The sequence below is a fragment of the Cherax quadricarinatus genome, chromosome 22 (genome assembly GCF_038502225.1).
Source record: "Cherax quadricarinatus isolate ZL_2023a chromosome 22, ASM3850222v1, whole genome shotgun sequence".
Lineage (NCBI taxonomy): Eukaryota > Metazoa > Arthropoda > Malacostraca > Decapoda > Parastacidae > Cherax > Cherax quadricarinatus.
This window is the reverse complement of record NC_091313.1, coordinates 34,947,689-34,966,543: the sequence shown is the minus strand read 5'-3', so window position 1 is coordinate 34,966,543 and position 18,855 is coordinate 34,947,689. Positions and strand designations below refer to the sequence as shown.

The 18,855-nt window shown below is 41.0% G+C and overlaps 1 protein-coding gene and 1 long non-coding RNA gene across 2 annotated transcripts in view; both read right to left on the bottom strand.

Moving 5' to 3' along the window:
• Positions 1 to 10,437, bottom strand: part of LOC128689617 (probable glutamate receptor) — a 33,341-nt gene extending 22,904 nt beyond the window's left edge. The window contains exons 1-4 of the mRNA XM_070087708.1: positions 10,382 to 10,437; positions 8,102 to 8,230; positions 5,585 to 5,675; positions 2,432 to 2,729 (exon numbers count right to left, since the gene is read on the bottom strand). Coding sequence (XP_069943809.1) covers positions 2,432 to 2,729; positions 5,585 to 5,675; positions 8,102 to 8,230; positions 10,382 to 10,437 — 574 coding nt within the window. The remainder of the gene's footprint in view (positions 1 to 2,431; positions 2,730 to 5,584; positions 5,676 to 8,101; positions 8,231 to 10,381) is intronic.
• Positions 10,438 to 17,220: 6,783 nt separating this feature from the next.
• LOC138853079 (uncharacterized) lies at positions 17,221 to 18,433 on the bottom strand. Its single transcript, XR_011392328.1, has 3 exons — positions 17,756 to 18,433; positions 17,535 to 17,651; positions 17,221 to 17,440 (listed from the first exon to the last, which is right to left on the bottom strand). It is a non-coding gene; the product is annotated as an uncharacterized lncRNA (long non-coding RNA).
• Positions 18,434 to 18,855: the final 422 nt, after the last annotated feature.

The window sequence follows — 18,855 nt, the reverse complement described above, 5'->3', positions numbered from 1 at the left end:
TAACAAAATATGACCAAAAACTCAATGATATACGTAAATAAATTAGACACATGTACAAGTCTTGGGTATCTTTATTGAGGAAACGTTTCGCCACACAGTGACTTCATCAGTCTATACAAAGGAGAAACGTGAAGAACAGGAGGAGAATGAGGTAATCAGTCCCTCAACCTTGAGTCGATGTGGTCAGTCCATCAATCTTGAATAGGATACGGCATATGTGCGGAGAAGTGACTTATTTACCGTAGGCAGGACAGGTGCAGCAGTCGTAGGTGGTGTCACATTTGTCCAATGTGGAAGTAGGTCGTGCCCAAGGTCGTGCCTAAGGGTTAGGCAAGCGAAGAATTCCCAAGTATTAAGATCCCAAGAAGTTGCAGTGTCTGACAGGATTATAGAGAATTTATCAACGTGTCGGTTCTCTGAACCATTTATCTGCAATATACGTAAAGTACACTTGAAATGGCTCTTCTTTTTCATACACTGACAAGTAATTACACTGACAGAACTAGAAGTATGTATGATGGGTGTCAGTGTGAGCGTGGCGAATACTGAGTACTGAGAGTACAGAGTAGTGACGGGCTGGAGTTTTGAGACTCTATGACCGCGGGTTCAATCCCGGCCGGGGGTATGGTTTAGTACAGAGTAGTATTCTTGGGGACGTTTTCAGCCCCCACAGTGTGGCTCGTGCTATATGTAACAATTTCTAATCTTATATTAGTATTGTGAAAAGTTTGGAATAATTGTGCCACTGATGATAAAAGCATGGAACATGACACATAACTGAGACATATTATATTGAAGGCTTTCCGTTACATGGCGGAGGACGATTTTCAGAATTACTTCCTAGGAAATATTTCGCATTTTCTCCGTAGCAATTCTGATGCTGCATGGATAAAAATGGTTGTAAATTCGCTTTAACTTGAAAAAAAAAACACACAAAATAACATCACAGACACAAATACCTCATTCTCCTCCTGTTCTTCAAGATTCTCCTTCGTATGGACTGATGAAGCCACTGTGTGGCGAAACGTTTCCTCAATAAAGATACCCAAGAGTTGCACCTGTGTCTAATTTATCAACAAATACCGAAAGGGATAAACTCAAAAGTGTCTCTGTTAGCAGATGATGTGAAGTTAATGAGGAAAATTAAATCGGAAGAGGATCAGACAGGACTACAGTGGGACCTGGACAGGCAGCAAGCCTGGTCCAGTAACTGGATCCGGAAATCTAACCCTGTCAATTGCAAAGTTATGAAGATCGGGGAAGGGCAAAGAAGACAGCAGATAGAGTACAGTCTAGGGTGCCAAAGACTGCAAACCTCACTCAAGGAGAAGGATCTAGGGGTGAATATAGTACCGAGTATATCTCCTGAGGCGTACATTAATCAGATAACTGTTGCAGCATATGGGCGTCTAGCAAACCTAGAATAGCATTCCGATACCTCGGTAAGGAATCGTTCAAGACTCTGTACACCGTGTACAATAGGCCCATATTCGAGTAAGCAGCACCAGTTTGGAAGCCACACCTAGTCAATCACATCAAAAAATTAGAGTAAGTGCAAAGGTTTGCAAGAAGACTAATTCAGGAGATAAGGGAAATGTCCTACGAAGAAAGGTTAAGGGAAATCGACCTGACGACACTAAAGGACAGGAGGGTCAGGGGAGACATGAAAACGACATATAAAACTGCGTGGAATTGACAAGGAGGACAAAGGCAGGATGTTCCAGAGATGTGACACAGCAACAAGGGGTCACAATTGAAAGTTAAAAATTCAGATGAGACAGAGGGTTGTTAGGAAGTATTTCTTCAGTCATAGAGTTGTTGTAAGTGGATTAGTCTGGAAAGTGAAGTAGTGGAGGCAGGATCCATACATAGTTTTAAAATGAGGTATGATAAAACTCATTGAACACGTAGAGAAAGGACCTAGTAGCGACCATTGCAGAGGCAGGGCCAGGAGCTATGACTCGACTTCTGCAACCACAATTAGGTGAATACACACACACACACACACACACATTGCAGAGGCAGGGCCAGGAGCTAAGACTCGACCCCTGCAACCACAAATAGGTGAGTACACACACACACACACACACATATATATATATATATATATATATATATATATATATATATATATATATATATATATATATATATATATATATATAATATACATATATATATATATATATATATATATATATATATATATATATATATATATACATATATATATATATATATATATATATATATATATATATATATATATATATATATATATATATATATATATATATACATATATATATATATATATATATATATATATATATATATATATATATATATATATATATATATATATATATACGTGTGTGTGTGTGTATGTGTGTGTGTGTGTGTGTGTGTGTGTGTTCAATATTTAACTAACCTTGCTGTAATAATATTCTGGTCAGGTCAAAAATGTCCTTAACCCAGGTGTGATGATTAGTTTTGATCAACAAGCATGAAGACAGTAGCAGCAGTGCAAGAGGCAGTATAATGAGCGCCCCCAGGGTGGCTGCCCACACAGGCAGCTCTAGAGGCAGCAGGAAGCCCCAGGGATCCACCACCGGTCTGCCTCGACTACCCAGGATCCTGCAGTACTGTATTGTCACTGGCCAGGTGAAGTCCACCACCTCACTGCGACTCTCAGTGATTCCAAACAGGCCAATGGCGAAGTCTGCTTCCTAATTTTAGGTAGTCGATGCTATTATTAATGAAAATACGAATTCGGTTTTCTATGTACAATATAACAACACGTTGAAATAATTAATTAAAATATATTGTTAAAAAATATTTGACGAGAAAATGGCACGGAATTACTCAAATTAATCAGACATATATCAAGTAGTTTGGTTATATTTCAATGATTATCACAAACTATAAACACACAGAAGCTTTACACAATACACAAATAACCAGCTCGTAGGAGAATGAAACTTATGACGACGTTTCGCTCTAACTTGGACCATTGAGTAGTTATTAACATATTTTCTTTAAATGCCGTGGTTAATGGCCTTTGCGCAAAATAATTTTCCAAACTAATTACCAGTTGCTCATAATTTTTTAATTATTTTAAGTACAGTATTGTCAATGAAGAGAACTGCGTTATCAGCAATGATAAGTCCCAGCTGATACGTGGGAATAAACGATGATCAGGTCGTTGTTATTGGCTACCGGAAGTGTATTGCCCTTTCATGCACATTACTAACAACCTATCAAATGGTTGAATTAATTAGATTTTTGCCTCACTCTCATATGGGTGTGAAGGATGGGATTTGAATGTTGCGGCGAGGTGGAGGCTGAAAACATTAATGTTGTGCCTGATGCCAATGTGTGGTATGAATATTATGCAGAGAACTCATAGTTTGTAGATTATTAGGTGCGGAGTTACCAAAAAAATTATTCAGAGGGCTGAGAAGAGAGTGTTGTTGTGGTTTGGACATTTAGAGAGGATGGGGTGAAAAAGAATAAGTAGGAGGGTATATAAATCTGGAAAGGAGGGTAGGGGTCGTTCTTGGAAGAGTTGGAGAGAAGGGGGGGGGGTAAAGGAGGTTTTTAAATGCTAGTGGCTTGGATATCAAGCAAGCTTAGGTAAGTATATTATACTTGAGTATTTTTCATGATCTGATGTGCGTTGGAGTGTGAGAAATGTAACATTTATGAAGGTATTCAGGGAAACTGGTTAACTGGACTTGAGTCCTGGAGGTGGGAAGTATAGTGCCTACACTCTGAAGGAGAGATGGGGATGTTACATTTTGGAGAGTCATGAATGAAAGTGTTTCTTCTTTCTCTCGGGTCACCCAACCTCGTTAGGAGACTGTCAGTATGATAAAAAAAATATTAAAAGAATGCTGATACAGTCGAGGGTATACCAAGGAGCATGCCTCTAGCCATGCAAGCATTAGTCATGCGGGAGCATTACTTATATGTGGAGCTGCGCAAACTACTGTAGATGTACAGTAGTATGCAAATTAATTGGGACAGGAGTAAATTTTGTAATTATTTCATAATATGTCTTAATCTCCGGCTCAATTAATGTAGTTTGGGTTCTTTTCTTTTCAGAACAGGTTACTGCCGACCTCTGACAATCATCCAGCTGTGGTGTTACCCTGCAACTCTCGCCAGTGCTACAACAGTTGTTGTTCTGTAAGGCTATTCCTGCAATCGTGCTCTATGAGTGAATGTGGTTTCGCCAAATTCTTCCTTTCAGTTCATGATTACTGCTGAAATTCATGATAGACGTTACACCTAGGAATCGTGTAAGTATTGTAACTCTTAGAAAATATACTGATTTGAGTATCAGACAGATCGCCGAAAATTTGAGCGTAGCAAAGTCAACTGTTGGTCTGATTCTGAAGAGATGCTGATGACACTGGTGATTCTGGAGCGCTACGCCTAGGAAGATGTGGAAGAAATAGTATAAAGGATCCCAAGAAAACAGAGATTTGGCTCAGCCCCATATCCACTATGACACACTCACCCTCCTCAGCCCCCTGTCCACTATGATACACCCATTCTCATCAGCCCCATGTCCACCATAACACATTCACCCTCCTCAACCCAATATCAACCATAACACACCCTCGTCAGCCCCATGTCCACCATAACACACCCTCATCAGCCCCATGCCCACCACGGCAGCCACTTATCCTCTTAAACACCATGTCCATCATACCATTCATTTATCTTTATGATCACCATACCTTGAATGATACATATACCTTCCTCAGCACTATACACAATGTGAAAATTAGACACATGTGCAACATCAAGGAATCTTTGTTTAAACGTTACGCCATCCAGAGGTTTTGTCAATACAAATTCAGGGACATAATGTGTATGCCCAGTTAGATTTATATCGCACGTCAGGCTGCCGTTTGCATTACTCGCCATATACTGGTGCTGACATCTACAAGCCTACCAAGCTAGGCCCGCAGCATGCTCACTCTGCCTCACTATGGCAGCCGACGTCACTCAGACAACAATTGTTTACTCAGTCATTCTCTCACGAGCATGGCCCTCTGGGCCTTGGGCAGCCAAAACACTGCCATGTAGAAGAACCCAAATAAAGTAACGAGCCTCCGAAGTCTATCTTTCATCCCGGCTTGTACAGCTCCCATTATAACTGATAAGAAGACAGTAGAACTATATGCAAAAGATGAGGTACTCAGTCTTTCAGCCTTAGAGCTGGTGTGAAGAGCACCGTTGTCGTGCTCTTACAGTGCTCTTCACACCAACTCTAAGGCTGAGGGACTGAGTACCTCATCTTTGGTATATAGTTCTAATGTTTTCTATTTGTCCCTGATGAAGCCATTGGATGGCGAAACGTCTACAGTAAAAATACCCAGATGTTGCACCTGTGTCTAATTTTCATCTTGTCGTTATTGTATACCTTTCATGTACACATTATAACACACACACATCCTTAACGCTGCTCAGCACCATACCCACATTCCACACACTAACTTTCAGTACCAAACCCTACATATTATGCACCTACCTTCCTCACTACCATACTCACCATGCCACTCATACTTACCCTCCTGATCACCATACCCACCATGCCGGTCCAGGACCCATCACTCTGCTTGGAGCCAAAAGTACCATCAGTTGGGTTTACATACTTGTACCTGCAGAAGGAAAACGTTGAGGCTGTCACTGTGTGTACATTACGAACCAGAGAGCAAGGTGTGTTACGCATAGAGCCAGGTGTGTTACACATAGAGCGAGGTGTGTTACACATAGAGCCAGGCGTGTTACACATAGAGCCAGGTGCGTTACACATAGAGCCAGGTGTGTTACACATAGAGCCAGGTGTGTTACACATAGAGCCATGTGTGTTACACATAGAGCCTATACTATAAATGATTCTAACCGTGTATTATTATTATTATAATCAAAAAGAAGCGCTAAGCCACAAGGGCTATACAGCTCTAACCGTGTAGATTTGTTTAAGGATTATTTTAAAACAAAACAGAGAAATATCGATTTTAGTGAAGATTTTTTTTTTTTTTATTTTTTTTTTTTTAAATATTATTTTTATTTTTTTTTTTTTTTTTTAATATTAATTTGTATAACACTAGTACTAGAGTTAATAGAAACGTCATATTTACTAACTTAGGTTTGAATATTTTATTCTTTGCTTGTCATTTGTTTACAAAAATATGTTGAAATAGTTGTGAAAAATAGATGATATATATTTTTTTTTAGTTTTTATTAACACATCGGCTGTTTCCCACCAAGGCTGTGTGACTCTAAAAAGAAGAAACACTTTCATCATAATTCACTCCATCACTGTCTTGCCAGAAGCTCGCCTACATTTCAGTTAAAAAAACTGCAACGTATCTCCACCTCTCCTTCAGAATGCAGTCACTGTACTTTGAAGGAATACGTACGTACCTGAAGGAGGAGTACGTACTGTACTCTGAACAGCACGTACCTGCACTGTACTCCTACAGGAAAACCGACTAACCGGTTTCCCTGAATCCCATCATAATGTTGCTTTGCTCACACTCCAACAGCACGTCAACTTATAAAACCATTTGCCTCCACTAGCTCCTATCTAACATACTCACGCATGCTTGTTGGAAGTCCAAGCCCCTGGCACACGAAACCTCCTCTACAACCTCCCTCTAACCTTTCCAGGGACGACCCCTACCCCGCCTTCCTTCCACTACAGATTTATACGCTCCCCGAGACATTCTATTTTGTTCCATCCTTCGTACCACCTCAACAACTCCTTAGCCTCTGGATAATACTTTTAGAAACACTACAACTCTTAATCTCCATACTACGGATTCTCTGCATAATATTCACACCACACATTGTTCTCAGACACATCTTCGCTGCTTCCAGCCTTCTTCTCGTTGCAACATTCATCACCAATGCTTCTCCGCCATATATATATGTATATATATATATATATATATGTGTGTGTGTGTGTGTGTGTGTGTGTGTGTGTGTGTGTGTGTAGGTAGTAGGTTGGTAGGCAGCAACCGCCCAGGGAGGTACTACCGTCCTGCCAAGTGGGTGTAAAACGGAATCCTGTAATTGTTTTACATGATGGTAGGATTGCTGGTGTCTTTTTTCTGTCTCATAAACATGCAAAATTTCAGGTACGTCTTGCTACTTCTACTTTTACTTAGGTCACACTACACTAGCTCTTGTTTATTTCCTCTTATGTCCATGGGGAAGTGGAAAAGAATTCTTCCTCCGTGAGCCATGCGTGTTGTAAGCGGCGACTAAAATGCCGGGAGCAAGGGCCACCCTGCCTTGGTGGGATACGGCCGGTTTGCTGAAAAAATAAATATATATATATATATATATATATATATATATATATATATATATATATATATATATATATATTGTGAATGTTTTGTCAATGTATTTTGTCTTTAAATAAAATATATATAAAATATAGGGGGTGGTAGGAGAAAATTCTCAAACAGCTTCATTAAGAACCTTGAGTTTTCCCTGAAGCAAGTTTATTCTTTTCTCTGAGGATGAGGGTCCCTATTACAGTTCTAGAGGTGGTACCTGCCTATATATATATATATATATATATATATATATATATATATATATATATATATATATATATATATATATATATATATATATATATATATATATATATATATATATATATATATATGCAAAACAACCACGGGGGAGTAGAATGATGGTTATAGGCCTTTCATGTTGCAATCAACATATCATCAGGAGCTTGCAAAATTGCAGATAAGAGGAGGATGTCCAAGCAAGTATGTTCCCAAAGGACCGTCTTCACTAGAATGATGACAGTGACTGTTACCCAGCCTGACTGGCCGGGTAACAGTCAGAACAGATAGCCAACAACTATTGTCAGACTTCTAAAATTAATGACACAGTAATAATAACCAAACCTAAAAAAATATAGAAAGTAAACTAACCTAACTCTCTCTTTTCTTTCATGTGTACCTGTTAGGTGATGAGAAGGAAGCACCCATTAATATTACACAAGAAAATATTAGCATCTTCGCTGGTAATAGAGTTTTTAGGATTGTGAACTTACGAAAAGTTTAGCCCTTGAGCCAGGTAGTTCAGCATATGATCTTCATGTCCCCAGTCCTTGTGGACATCTCCCACTTCTTTAGAGTAAAAGGCCTCCGTCGCCACTCTCAGTGTCGGCTGTCGTAAAAGTCTGAAAAGATCACCATTTTATGTTTCAGTTCTAAGCATTTTGTTTCTGTGTTAGCTATTTCTGTCTTTTTATTCATTTATCTCTTGTTTAGCTTTTGATTTTGTGAAGGCTTACTCAGCCCTGTAACAACTTCAGACAGTATTACCAAGGCTGGCTCCTCCTCAGGAAAATTAATGAATAGAAAAAGAAATAATTCACAAAGATAAACACTTTATTATTTATTAATGCAAAGATAAAACATTGAAACATGAAGGTGTATCCTGTTTGAAAAAAAATGAAAAATGAAATGAAAAAATAACATTTGAATTCAACACTAATATATACAGTTATAATGGGGTGTCTGGTGGAGGTTGACACCGTCTTGTAGAAATTGTAGCCGTTACTGATGATGTGGGGGGGGTCACAGGTGTTGGTGACAACCCAACGACTAGTTCTTCACAGAGTCTATAGCCTTGAATAGTCAGTCCAGATGACAGGAACGCAGGTTCTTTACCACTACAAAGATGAGGGGTTGTTGTCTGCTGTCACCTACAGTTAATCAGGTAGGTAGATTAAAAAGTGACATCTCCGGACTTTTGCAAAAGTCCTTCTCCTTCAACACTTCTCGTTGGTTGGCAGGTGACCCGATCTGTCATTCCAAGCTGGAAAGAGAGACAGGTTACCCACTGCTTAAGAAATCACTCTCCATGATAAGTGCAAGATACTTAAAAAAGGTGGTGATTATCTAAAAGTCTCATGTGGAGCTTAAAACTGAAATGACCAAGTTTATTATCCACTTGAATAGGAGCAGAGGCTTTTACTTACAGTTGTGCGGGGAGCTGTGAGTCGAGTGATTACTGTTTGGCTGGAGCCCCACACGTCACCTTTCAGGGTGGGGAAAAAGGGGGGGGAGGGGATAGCGGGAGCTAGACTGACCCTACCTTAACAAGCAGCCGGCAATAAAACTATCGTTACCATATACTCGCTCGCTACTCCTATCTGTTGAACTTTTCCCTCACAAGTTCCATCTGAACATCTAGTTTATTGTGTCTCCCTAGCGCAAAACAAGCAAGATATGTCACCATGGGTCTTAATCAACACTTCGTAACATATAATTATATGTTCTCAAAGTCTGGACTAGCACTAAGGCTGGGGGCTGAATCTGAGCCTGGGTCAGCACCAGTGCTGTGGGTCAAATCTGGATTAACACTGGGGCTGGAGGATGGGTCTGAGTTAGCATTATGGGTAGGGATTGGGTTAGCTGACGTTCTTGTTTCCTGTATTTTTTTCAGTGGGTGATTATTCAATTCTGAGTCATCTGTTGTGGTACGGGCATTCTGCACTTTTTATGTTCACTCCTATCCCTTACTCCCATGTTCTATGTATCTTGGGTAGACTATCCAAGAGTTCCTCTTTATTTTCTTGCTTATTTTTATTATTTATGACGCTCCTGAGTACCTTTCTGATACCTGTCCAAAGATCTATAACTTTATTGCAAAACCGGAAGCACCTTGCTAGTTCGATGTCATTGAGGTAGTGTTTATTCTTGCACGAGAGATATGATGCCTGGAAAAGCACAGGTTGCATGTGATCCTGGATTTCCTTCCAAGGATATTTTTTACATGTCCCATAGGTATACCGTACTGACATCCTGCCAGTATCCTACTTCACTCTGCATTCCATGAAAAACTGTTTTCTGCTTTACCTTTCTGCTCTGCACTGGTGACAGAAATAAAGTATGTGAGATGTATTTATAGAAATTGAAGCTTGCAGCTTGTAGGTAGTTGGTGGATTATGCGGGGGATAGAGGGTGACTGTAATATGGCTCTTGGTACGGTGCTATTTATAATAATTGTACTTATGTGTACTTAATTATCCAATAGCCTCGGCTGGTGGCTTCCCAGTTTGATTGGAAATCTTCCACTACAGCTGCTGCTGCTGCTGCTGCTGCTGCTGCTGCTGCTGCTGCTGTTGCTGCTGCTGCTGCTGCTGTTGCTGCTGTTGCTGCTGCTGCTGCTGCTGCTGCTGTTGCTGCTGTTGCTGATGCTGCTGCTGCTGCTGCTGCTGCTGCTGCTGCTGCTGATGCTGCTGCTGCTGCTGCTGCTGCTGCTGCTGCTGCTGCTGCTGCTGCAGGGAAAATTATTCGTCTCTCAACCCTTGAGTGGAGAGGACGTGTGCTGCTGCTGCCCCCTGGAGTTGTCTGGTGGCAGTATTATTTTCACCAACATGGCGCAGGCTCGCCGGCGCAGGGTAAATACAGTCTGCATTGTATTAACCAGTGGAGCTGTAACGGGGCCATCAATGGAGTTGCTTTTGCCTGCAATCATCAGAGATACCTACGGAATAGCCAAAGAGGAGATTTGTGGACTTGCATTGAACGGAACGAAGAGGATTTTTGTAAAATTTAGTTCGGCGACTGTGTATGAGGCAGTTGTGAATAAGTTTCAAGAGGTGGCCATACCAGTTAACCATGCTGTGACGGTGCGGCTGCATGATGTGTCCAGCTATTACACATGGGTTAAGATCAGGAATGTGCCGTTCGAGGCGGATGCATCTGACATCCGGTTCATTATGTGTAAATACGGCACAATACATACGATCACTGCAGGAAGGTGGTCAGTTGGCCAGTATATGGGGATACCTGAGGGTGCATTCTCTGTCAAGATGACGCTCAGACATCCAATTCCATCGTACGTGGTGATGGAAGATTTCAGGACTCAGGTTTTTGTAACATACGCTGGGCAGCGAAGCACTTGCCGTTTGTGCGGGTCGTATGATCACCTGGCTGCGCAATGTGAAAGAAGACGTGGTGATAGGGACCAGCAGCAACGACGAGATGTGGAGGAAAGGAGAGAGGATCAAGATCAACTGTTTTCGACTCTGCCTCAGCAGAGTTTGACATGGAGTGAGGAGGTTGAGAGGGCCGAAGAAAAGGAGATGGCGGGGGCTACGCAGGGGGACGACATCACTTCCCTGGACGTTGTACAAGTGCTTGATGAGGTCATCGCGGAAGCGAATGGTAGTGACGCGGAAACTACGATAGTGTCGACGTTTGAGAACATTTTGGATAATGAGAGTCCTTGTCCGGATGTTGGTACAGACCTGGATCATGGGTCTGCAGTTGAGGAGGGCGTGGTGACGCCAACCCAGACTGAAGTGTGTCGTAAGGATGCACAGTTGGTGAGAACTGTGGAGGTGGAGGTTCATCATGGCACTGAGCTGGATGACTTGATGCAGGTCGCGGGTACGACGCGAAAGCGCGCAGCAGTGCTTTCGGATTCCGACGACGTGCTTACGCCCGCACAAAGACCTGGGAAGAAAACATGGGCGGAAGCCATGCGGAGAGGTTCAAGTGGCGCCCAGGGGCAGGGGTTGGGTAAGGGTGGACAGAAAGGGGGGGGGAGGGAAAAGGGTGCAATGAAACGATCAGGTGATAAGTCGGTAGTGTCAAGAGGGAAACCCCCTTTGTCGGTTTTAAGTGCCTGACATTGAACATCAATGGCTTGAGGTCTCAGAGAAAGTGTGAGTGGTTTAAGGAATATTTGGTGCGTCATGACGTTGACGTTGTGTTCTTGCAGGAACACAATTATAGACCGGGTTATGAGTTGAAGGTGGATGGGTATAATGTGTATGTTGAGCATGCAGTCAGATTGAAAGGAGGTGTGGCCATTTTGGTGAAAGAAACTAGCCCGTTGGTTGTCAGGCATAGTGAGGGGGGAGAGGGGAGGGTGATTCGCGTGGATGGGTTATGGGGTCAGGTACAGATGACGTTGGTGTGTGTGTATGGCCCAGCAGAGGGAGATGTGAGGATAAAGAATAAATTCGTAAGGGACGTTCTGGTATATTATTTGCGTGGATTGCCGGGGGTTGCTGTGATAGGAGGTGACTGGAACTGTGTGATAAGGAATAAGGATGTTGAACCGAGAGGGGCAGGGCATTGTTTGAGGATATTGGGAGAATTGTTATCCGGGATAGGATTGACAGATGTTGAGGGAGGTGAGGTGGTGGAGCACACATTTATTAAGCGTGGGTATGCGGCTAGGCTCGATCGATTATACGTTCCCAGGACAGTTGTAATACATAGTGTGAGGGTAATGGACGTAGTATTTTCTGATCACAGGGGTGTTTTGGTGGATATAGGTTGGGAGGGGTTGCCGAGAAGGTGTAAGGGGTTTTGGAAGTTGAATGTAAAGTTGTTGCAGCAAGAAGAGTATCAACAGTCATTTGTTCAATTGTGGGAGGAGTTGGTGGCGGAGGCGCCTGGGAATAGTGAATTGGTTAGTTGGTGGGACTCTGTGGCGAAATCTCGTATTAAGGAATTTTATATTCGTAGTGGGAGGGAATATAACAGGTTGAAGTATGGGTACCAATCTTATCTTGAGGGACAGTTGAGAGCTTGCTACGAGCGTGGGAGTGCTAGTCATCCGGTGGATGATATTGAGGGATTAAAGGAGCGTATCAGGGATTTGCAAAATGAAAGATTTGATGGCGCGCGAGTTTTGGGTGGGCTGGAAGAGGTGTTATGGGGTGACAGGCCTTCGGCATGCGTGTTGAGGAAACAGCGTAAGAGAAGAGTGGCGACGGAGATGATGGGATTAACTGTTCATGTGGGGATGGGAGGGTATAGAGAGGGGCAGGTATTAGTAACGACAGAGGGTATGAGTGGTTATCTAGATGCATGGTTTAGGTCATATGCACAAAACGGAGGTATTCGAGATGAGGCTTTAAAGGAAATGGGAGGTTTCGTGCAATGTGAGATTGATGGTATGGATAGGGTAACATTAGAAGGTCCGATCACGGAAAGTGAGATTTCGCAAGCTTTGTCTGGTGCAAGTTTAGGTAAGGCGCCAGGTGTAGATGGGTTGCCTAATGATTTTTACGTTAGGAATTGGGAAGTATTGAGAGGATTTTTAGTTAGGTTATTCAATGTAATGAAGGATGATGGGGAAATGGGGGAGCAGCAAAGGACTGCTGTCGTGGTATTAGTTCCGAAAGGTGGACAGACTACAGTAGAGGATTACCGAGCAATATCGCTTATGTGTGGCGATTATAAGTTATTTGCACGAATATTAGGGAATAGAATAAAAAAGGTGATAGGTAACGTAATTGACAGAGGACAATATGGGGTACCGGGTAGGACAATGTATGAAGGGCATGGAGTTCTTAGAAGTTTTATAGAAAAGAGGGGGGAGTTGGGGGGTGGGGGTGTGTTGGCATTGGATTGGCGAGCTGCTTACGATAGTGTGGAGAGGGATGCGTTATGGAGGTTCATGCGTTGGCAGGGATTCGGGAAGGAAATTATATCTTGGGCGAAAACATTGTATCAGGGAGCATCTATGAGAGTACAGGTTAATGGAAGGCTAGGTGTTAACATTCAGATGGGAAGGGGTTTGCGACAGGGTTGCCCTCTATCGCAAATATTGTTTGCGTGCCTCCAGGATCCCTTTTATAGGGCAGTTAGGTGGAGTATCGCAAGTGGAGGGGTTAGTAATGAACGAGAGGGTTGGCCGGGTATTGTGGGTTATGTGGATGATACAACTGTATTGGTGAGGGATGAGACGGATTTACACAAGGTTGGAAAGGTGGTAGATGTGTTTGGAGAGGCTACTGGGATGGAAATTAATGTGGCAAAGTCTAAGTATATGGACCTAGGCAATAACGTAAATAGAGATGGGACTGTAGGGCGCGGGTGGAGTGTGGTGGATCAGCTATTGATTTGTGGGATAGTGTACGCTAAGAATGATAGGGTCGCACAAGAGGTAAATTCGATGCGCACCGTGGATGGGGTATTGAAAAGATTGGGTGGTTTGAGGACGGCGCAGCTAACGTTGCATCAGAGGGTCATTGTGACGAACGTGCTGTTGTATAGTAAGATATGGCACGTGGTGGCAGTATACCCGCTGAGGCGGCGAGAGGTGCAACGGTTGCAACATGGGATTTTCCGATTTATATGGGGATCGGGTTGTGACTGGCTAAGTAGAGGGGTGGTGACGCTTCCCGTTAGCCACGGGGGGCTGGGGCTTATACATTTAGAAAAGCGTATGATGAGTGTGTATCTAAAACGCGGGTATTTGGGGGAGGTGGGGGCGAGGAAAGGGGGGCTAGAAAAACTGCGTATGGATATGCAACGATGGTGGGGGGGTAAGGATTTAATGATTGGTGAGGCCATGTTGAGGGTTTTAATGACGGTGAGGGATCCGAAGCGCCTTAAATTGAGGATTCTTGAGAGGGTGGGGGGTGGGTCTGTGGTGGCGGCAGTTGAGGGGGCATACCCCATGTATGCGTGGGGGAATATCTGGAAATGTTTACGGCAATTGCGTATTAAACCAGGTGTAAGGGAGGTAATGTTTAGGTTTCTACATGGAATCTTGCCGTCTGGTGTTGTGTTATTTAATAGGAGACTAAGGGAGGGTGGGGAGTGCAAAGCGTGTGGATGTTCCGAGACTATTTTTCATGCGGTGTATTTTTGTAATTATTTAGAAGCTGTGAGGGTATGGTTAGGTAGGGTAGTTAGGTTAGTGGGTGGGGAAGGGTTACAGGTGTTAAGGGTGTTAAGTTTAGATATAGGTGGGATGAGTCAGATGGTGGTGAATGCGGTTGCGTATGTGGTTACTGATTTTATTTATACGTCTTGGGCTATGAGGGAGGTGGGTGTGGATGAAAGAATAAAGGTGTTAGCGGCCACCATTTATAGAACTAAGTGTCGCAATAGGGATGTTTATGGGGGAAGGTGGGAGACAGCGTTTACTGAGGGATACCGGAGTTTTAAGTTAAAGGATTTACGGGATTTAAGTGTAAATGGGTAGCGACGGGCTAGTTTCTTGAGCGGAGATGTGTGGATGGCTTTTAAAGTGTGTGACTGGATTTGCACTGATACATTTATGCTTTTCCTGAGTAGTGAGTGTGGTGTGGGTGGTGTTTTTACACATGTGTTCCCTTTATGTTGTGAAGATTTTGGATAGTATATGTACGTAATGTATTGGAGCACTACATCATTGTGTGTATACAAGGTGAATGAAAGGGTAGAATCTTAAAGTTTTTGTGTGTGTGAGAATGACTGTTCGTTATTGTGAGAGTGCCTTCAAAGATGTTATAGAAAGCACATACTAAATGGTGTTACTAAGGTATGTCATATGACTGTATCGAATATGCTGTAATACAAAGTCCGGGGTTTCCCTTCTTGTTGGATGCATTCTGTAAGACACAATTTCTGTATATCAGAAGGTTCGAAGTTTACATAGCTGTAATGAGTAACGTGGTACAGTTTTATATTATGCGAGATTGTATTTTTGTACATAAGGCCTAACATATAATGTTTCAGCGGCCTGGTTAAGATTATATAGTACATGTCGTGTGACACTGTATGTGTAGGGTAGTGTTAAATATTTTAAGTACACGCTGTTGTTTTCCCTTTGCTATTTTATTGTTTAAAGTCACATATAAGAGTATATGTAAGGTAATATAAAAATGTATATTGATTTTGTGTAAATACGCAATTTCAGATGACTTTGTTGGATCAGGTGTGCATATGAGTTCAAGTAGCGGTGTATATTATGTATTAATACTGGTATAGGGTATATAGTGTATGAAGAAGTCTTGGGTGGATTGCACCCGTGTTGAGATATAGAGTATATTATCCTTGTATGCTAGGCAAAGTTTTCATAATTGTTACTTAGAGCAAGTAGTATCCTGCGCTCTTATAGTATGTCATTGTTTTGTAGGTATTTGATGGGGGGGGGGTACATTTTACTTCCAGAGCACATATGTACGACTTTATAAATGTACCTTTGGTGGGGGGTGGATGTATAGGTTTTAATGGTATGTGGTGAGGTTTTTACCTTTAAGAATTGTTTTGTATATAAAACTTGGCATAAGATGTTTAAGTGTGCTGAAGTAGATTCTCTGGATATGTTGTTGGTACACCTGTGCGAAGTTTCTTTTTCTTTTTTGATTGTGTATACGTATGTTGTACTTTAATTTTGTTGTTACATGTTGATTGGTTTCGTAACATGTTTGCTTACACGTATAATGTATACTGTATTTTAAATACAAAAAAAAAAAAAAAAAAAAAAAAAAAAAAAAAAAAAAAAAAAAAAAAAAAAAAAAAAAAAAAAATGTATAGAGGATGAGGGACAGTTTGTGTCAGCACAAAGTTAAATGTTTATGTGTATTTTGACAATGTAATTTATAATTCTGGGTAAGAACTGATACTATGTTCTTTTATTTATTTAATGTATTGTATTGTTTTAAATAAAATATAAAAAAAAAAAACTTTAGGTATGATCACACTCAGACTGGTGGCCATACGTGGGCGTGTGGTGTCACTCGCAAGGCCAATCAGTAGGCTTAATTCCCTGTTATTTGTGTATTGTTCCAGTCACGGTATTGTGCCTTTTTTCGTTATTCTCTAATTTCTAATTTACAATTAAACCACAATATGGAGAGGAAGTTTTTCGACTTCGTCTCCGTCAATCCTGGACTATTAATCACGGAAACTGAGACTTGAAAAATTATCCAGAATAAACTGAACAAATTGTTGTTTTCAAATTTCGGGTCTTGCATTGTTTCGGTCTCAGTATTATTATTTCTTATTAATCACTACACTGCGCAATATATATATATATATATATATATATATATATATATATATATATATATATATATATATATATATATATATATATATATATATATATATATATATATATAAAGCAACAGCTCTAAGAAGCGCGCACCTTATGTATTTTTCCGGAAATAGCGGTAAATTAGTAGTAAGTGTGAGACCTCGTTGAGGCGACCAGGAAGCAAGCAGCATTGCCTTGTCGCTTGGTGAGCTGTATGGCAGATGTATGTATATTCCGCACCTGACAAAAAAAATTATATATATTGTTTCCTTCTTATTGTATTAGTTTGGAAAACTTTATTCAGGCTTTCGTGGCAGGAGATAAATGACTATATTTGTGGTTTCGGACAATTAAATATATAATCAAATCCGGTCATTTATTACCTGAATGTTTCAGGAATGTCTTCCACTACGAGCAACATGGAGTTCGTCGTAGAGAAGACCCAGTAGAGGTGCTGCATGTGCGATAGAGACAATCTTGTTACGACGAGAATCCTAGTTGACCACTCCTGGAGGCGGCTCTTCAGCAAGCACTCAAAGAAGGCTGCCAGAAAGACTGCGTCATCACTAACCACCACCACAGTCGTACACCTGGACTCCTGCCGCAGCTGTTGACGGCATCATAGTTAACATTGTGAGACCTACTTCTTTCAGTAGCGATGTGACTTCAACTACCTCTGTAGTAATGTGAGTGTGACGTACCCGCTGAGCGTGCCTGACCATCCTAGTGAGCTGTAACAGCGTCATATTCGCGTCGTGATCTCTCCATGTCACCTCAAACACTGCAACACTCCAGGGAGACCACGGAAAAAATGTCTCCTGTAAAAATAGTGACAAATGCGTAAAACGCACTTACTCAGCGACCTTATTTATAAATCTTATAAATACAGCAATGTCAAATATTTCAAGAGAAATCTGCATACCGTGAAAACTTGGGTGAAGGATGGGGACCCGTCAGTAAGAAAGAAGACAGAGCAACTTGGATCTGATTCTTCTCCCAGAACTGCTGTTATAACTCGAGATGTTTCAGGGCCGCGACTAACTAAGAATAATATTCAATGTGTAACATTTTAGAAAAGCCTCCATAACGTCACAGTGCTGCTATACTGATGTTGTATTTGCTATACCATCCGAGAGATTTTATTTTACAACTGGAAAGATATTTTTGACAAGAATATGAAATATAATGGAATTGCAATTCATTTTAATGCTTTTAAAGTTGATCTCTCTGCGTGCAACAATGACAAGAAATTTCTAGCGTCCTGGAGTTCTATTTTAAATCTGTGAGATGTTTATTTTTAGAGAATTTTTTTAATTTGATATATTATCATAACATTTAAAAAATATTTTTATAGCAGCTATGAAAATTAACAAGTAAGTTTTAGTTAATATAAACTAAACGTATTTGAAGTTAGTCATATGTAATTTCATTTGATTTTTTTGTTAAAAAAATTTAAAAAAAAAGATAATAAAATATTGTGTTCATTTTTACATTCACTTTCAGGTCCAACAATGGAGTAAAGATTTTTTTCTTAATATCGAAGTAAATAAGATCACTTACAATCTAAATCTCTTACTGGATTTGTCTCAATGTGTAATTTTAAAACCTGGTGCGTCTTAAAATACTTGAAAACCCTTGAATATCCAAAATATTTCTAAAATTTAAGTATTCTAAATAAATTTCTTATCTCTAGTTAAAACATTAATTCAATATTTCAAAGTCGTGATACAGTGAACTAAATCCTACATATGAATTTTCTTATGAATATTTACACTTACCAGAGAGAAGAAGGACGGTATGAACTCTTTTACCTCAGGGTAGTAAAGTATGAGCGGCACTCAGGAACACTGTGCTGGTCTTACCACACGGGAGTAGAGTATGAGCGGCACTCAGGAACACTGTGCTGGTCTTATCACAAGGGAGTAGAGTATGAGCGGCACTCAGGAACACTGTGCTGGTCTTATCACAAGGGAGTAGAGTATGAGCGGCACTCAGGAACACTGTGCTGGTCTTATCACAAGG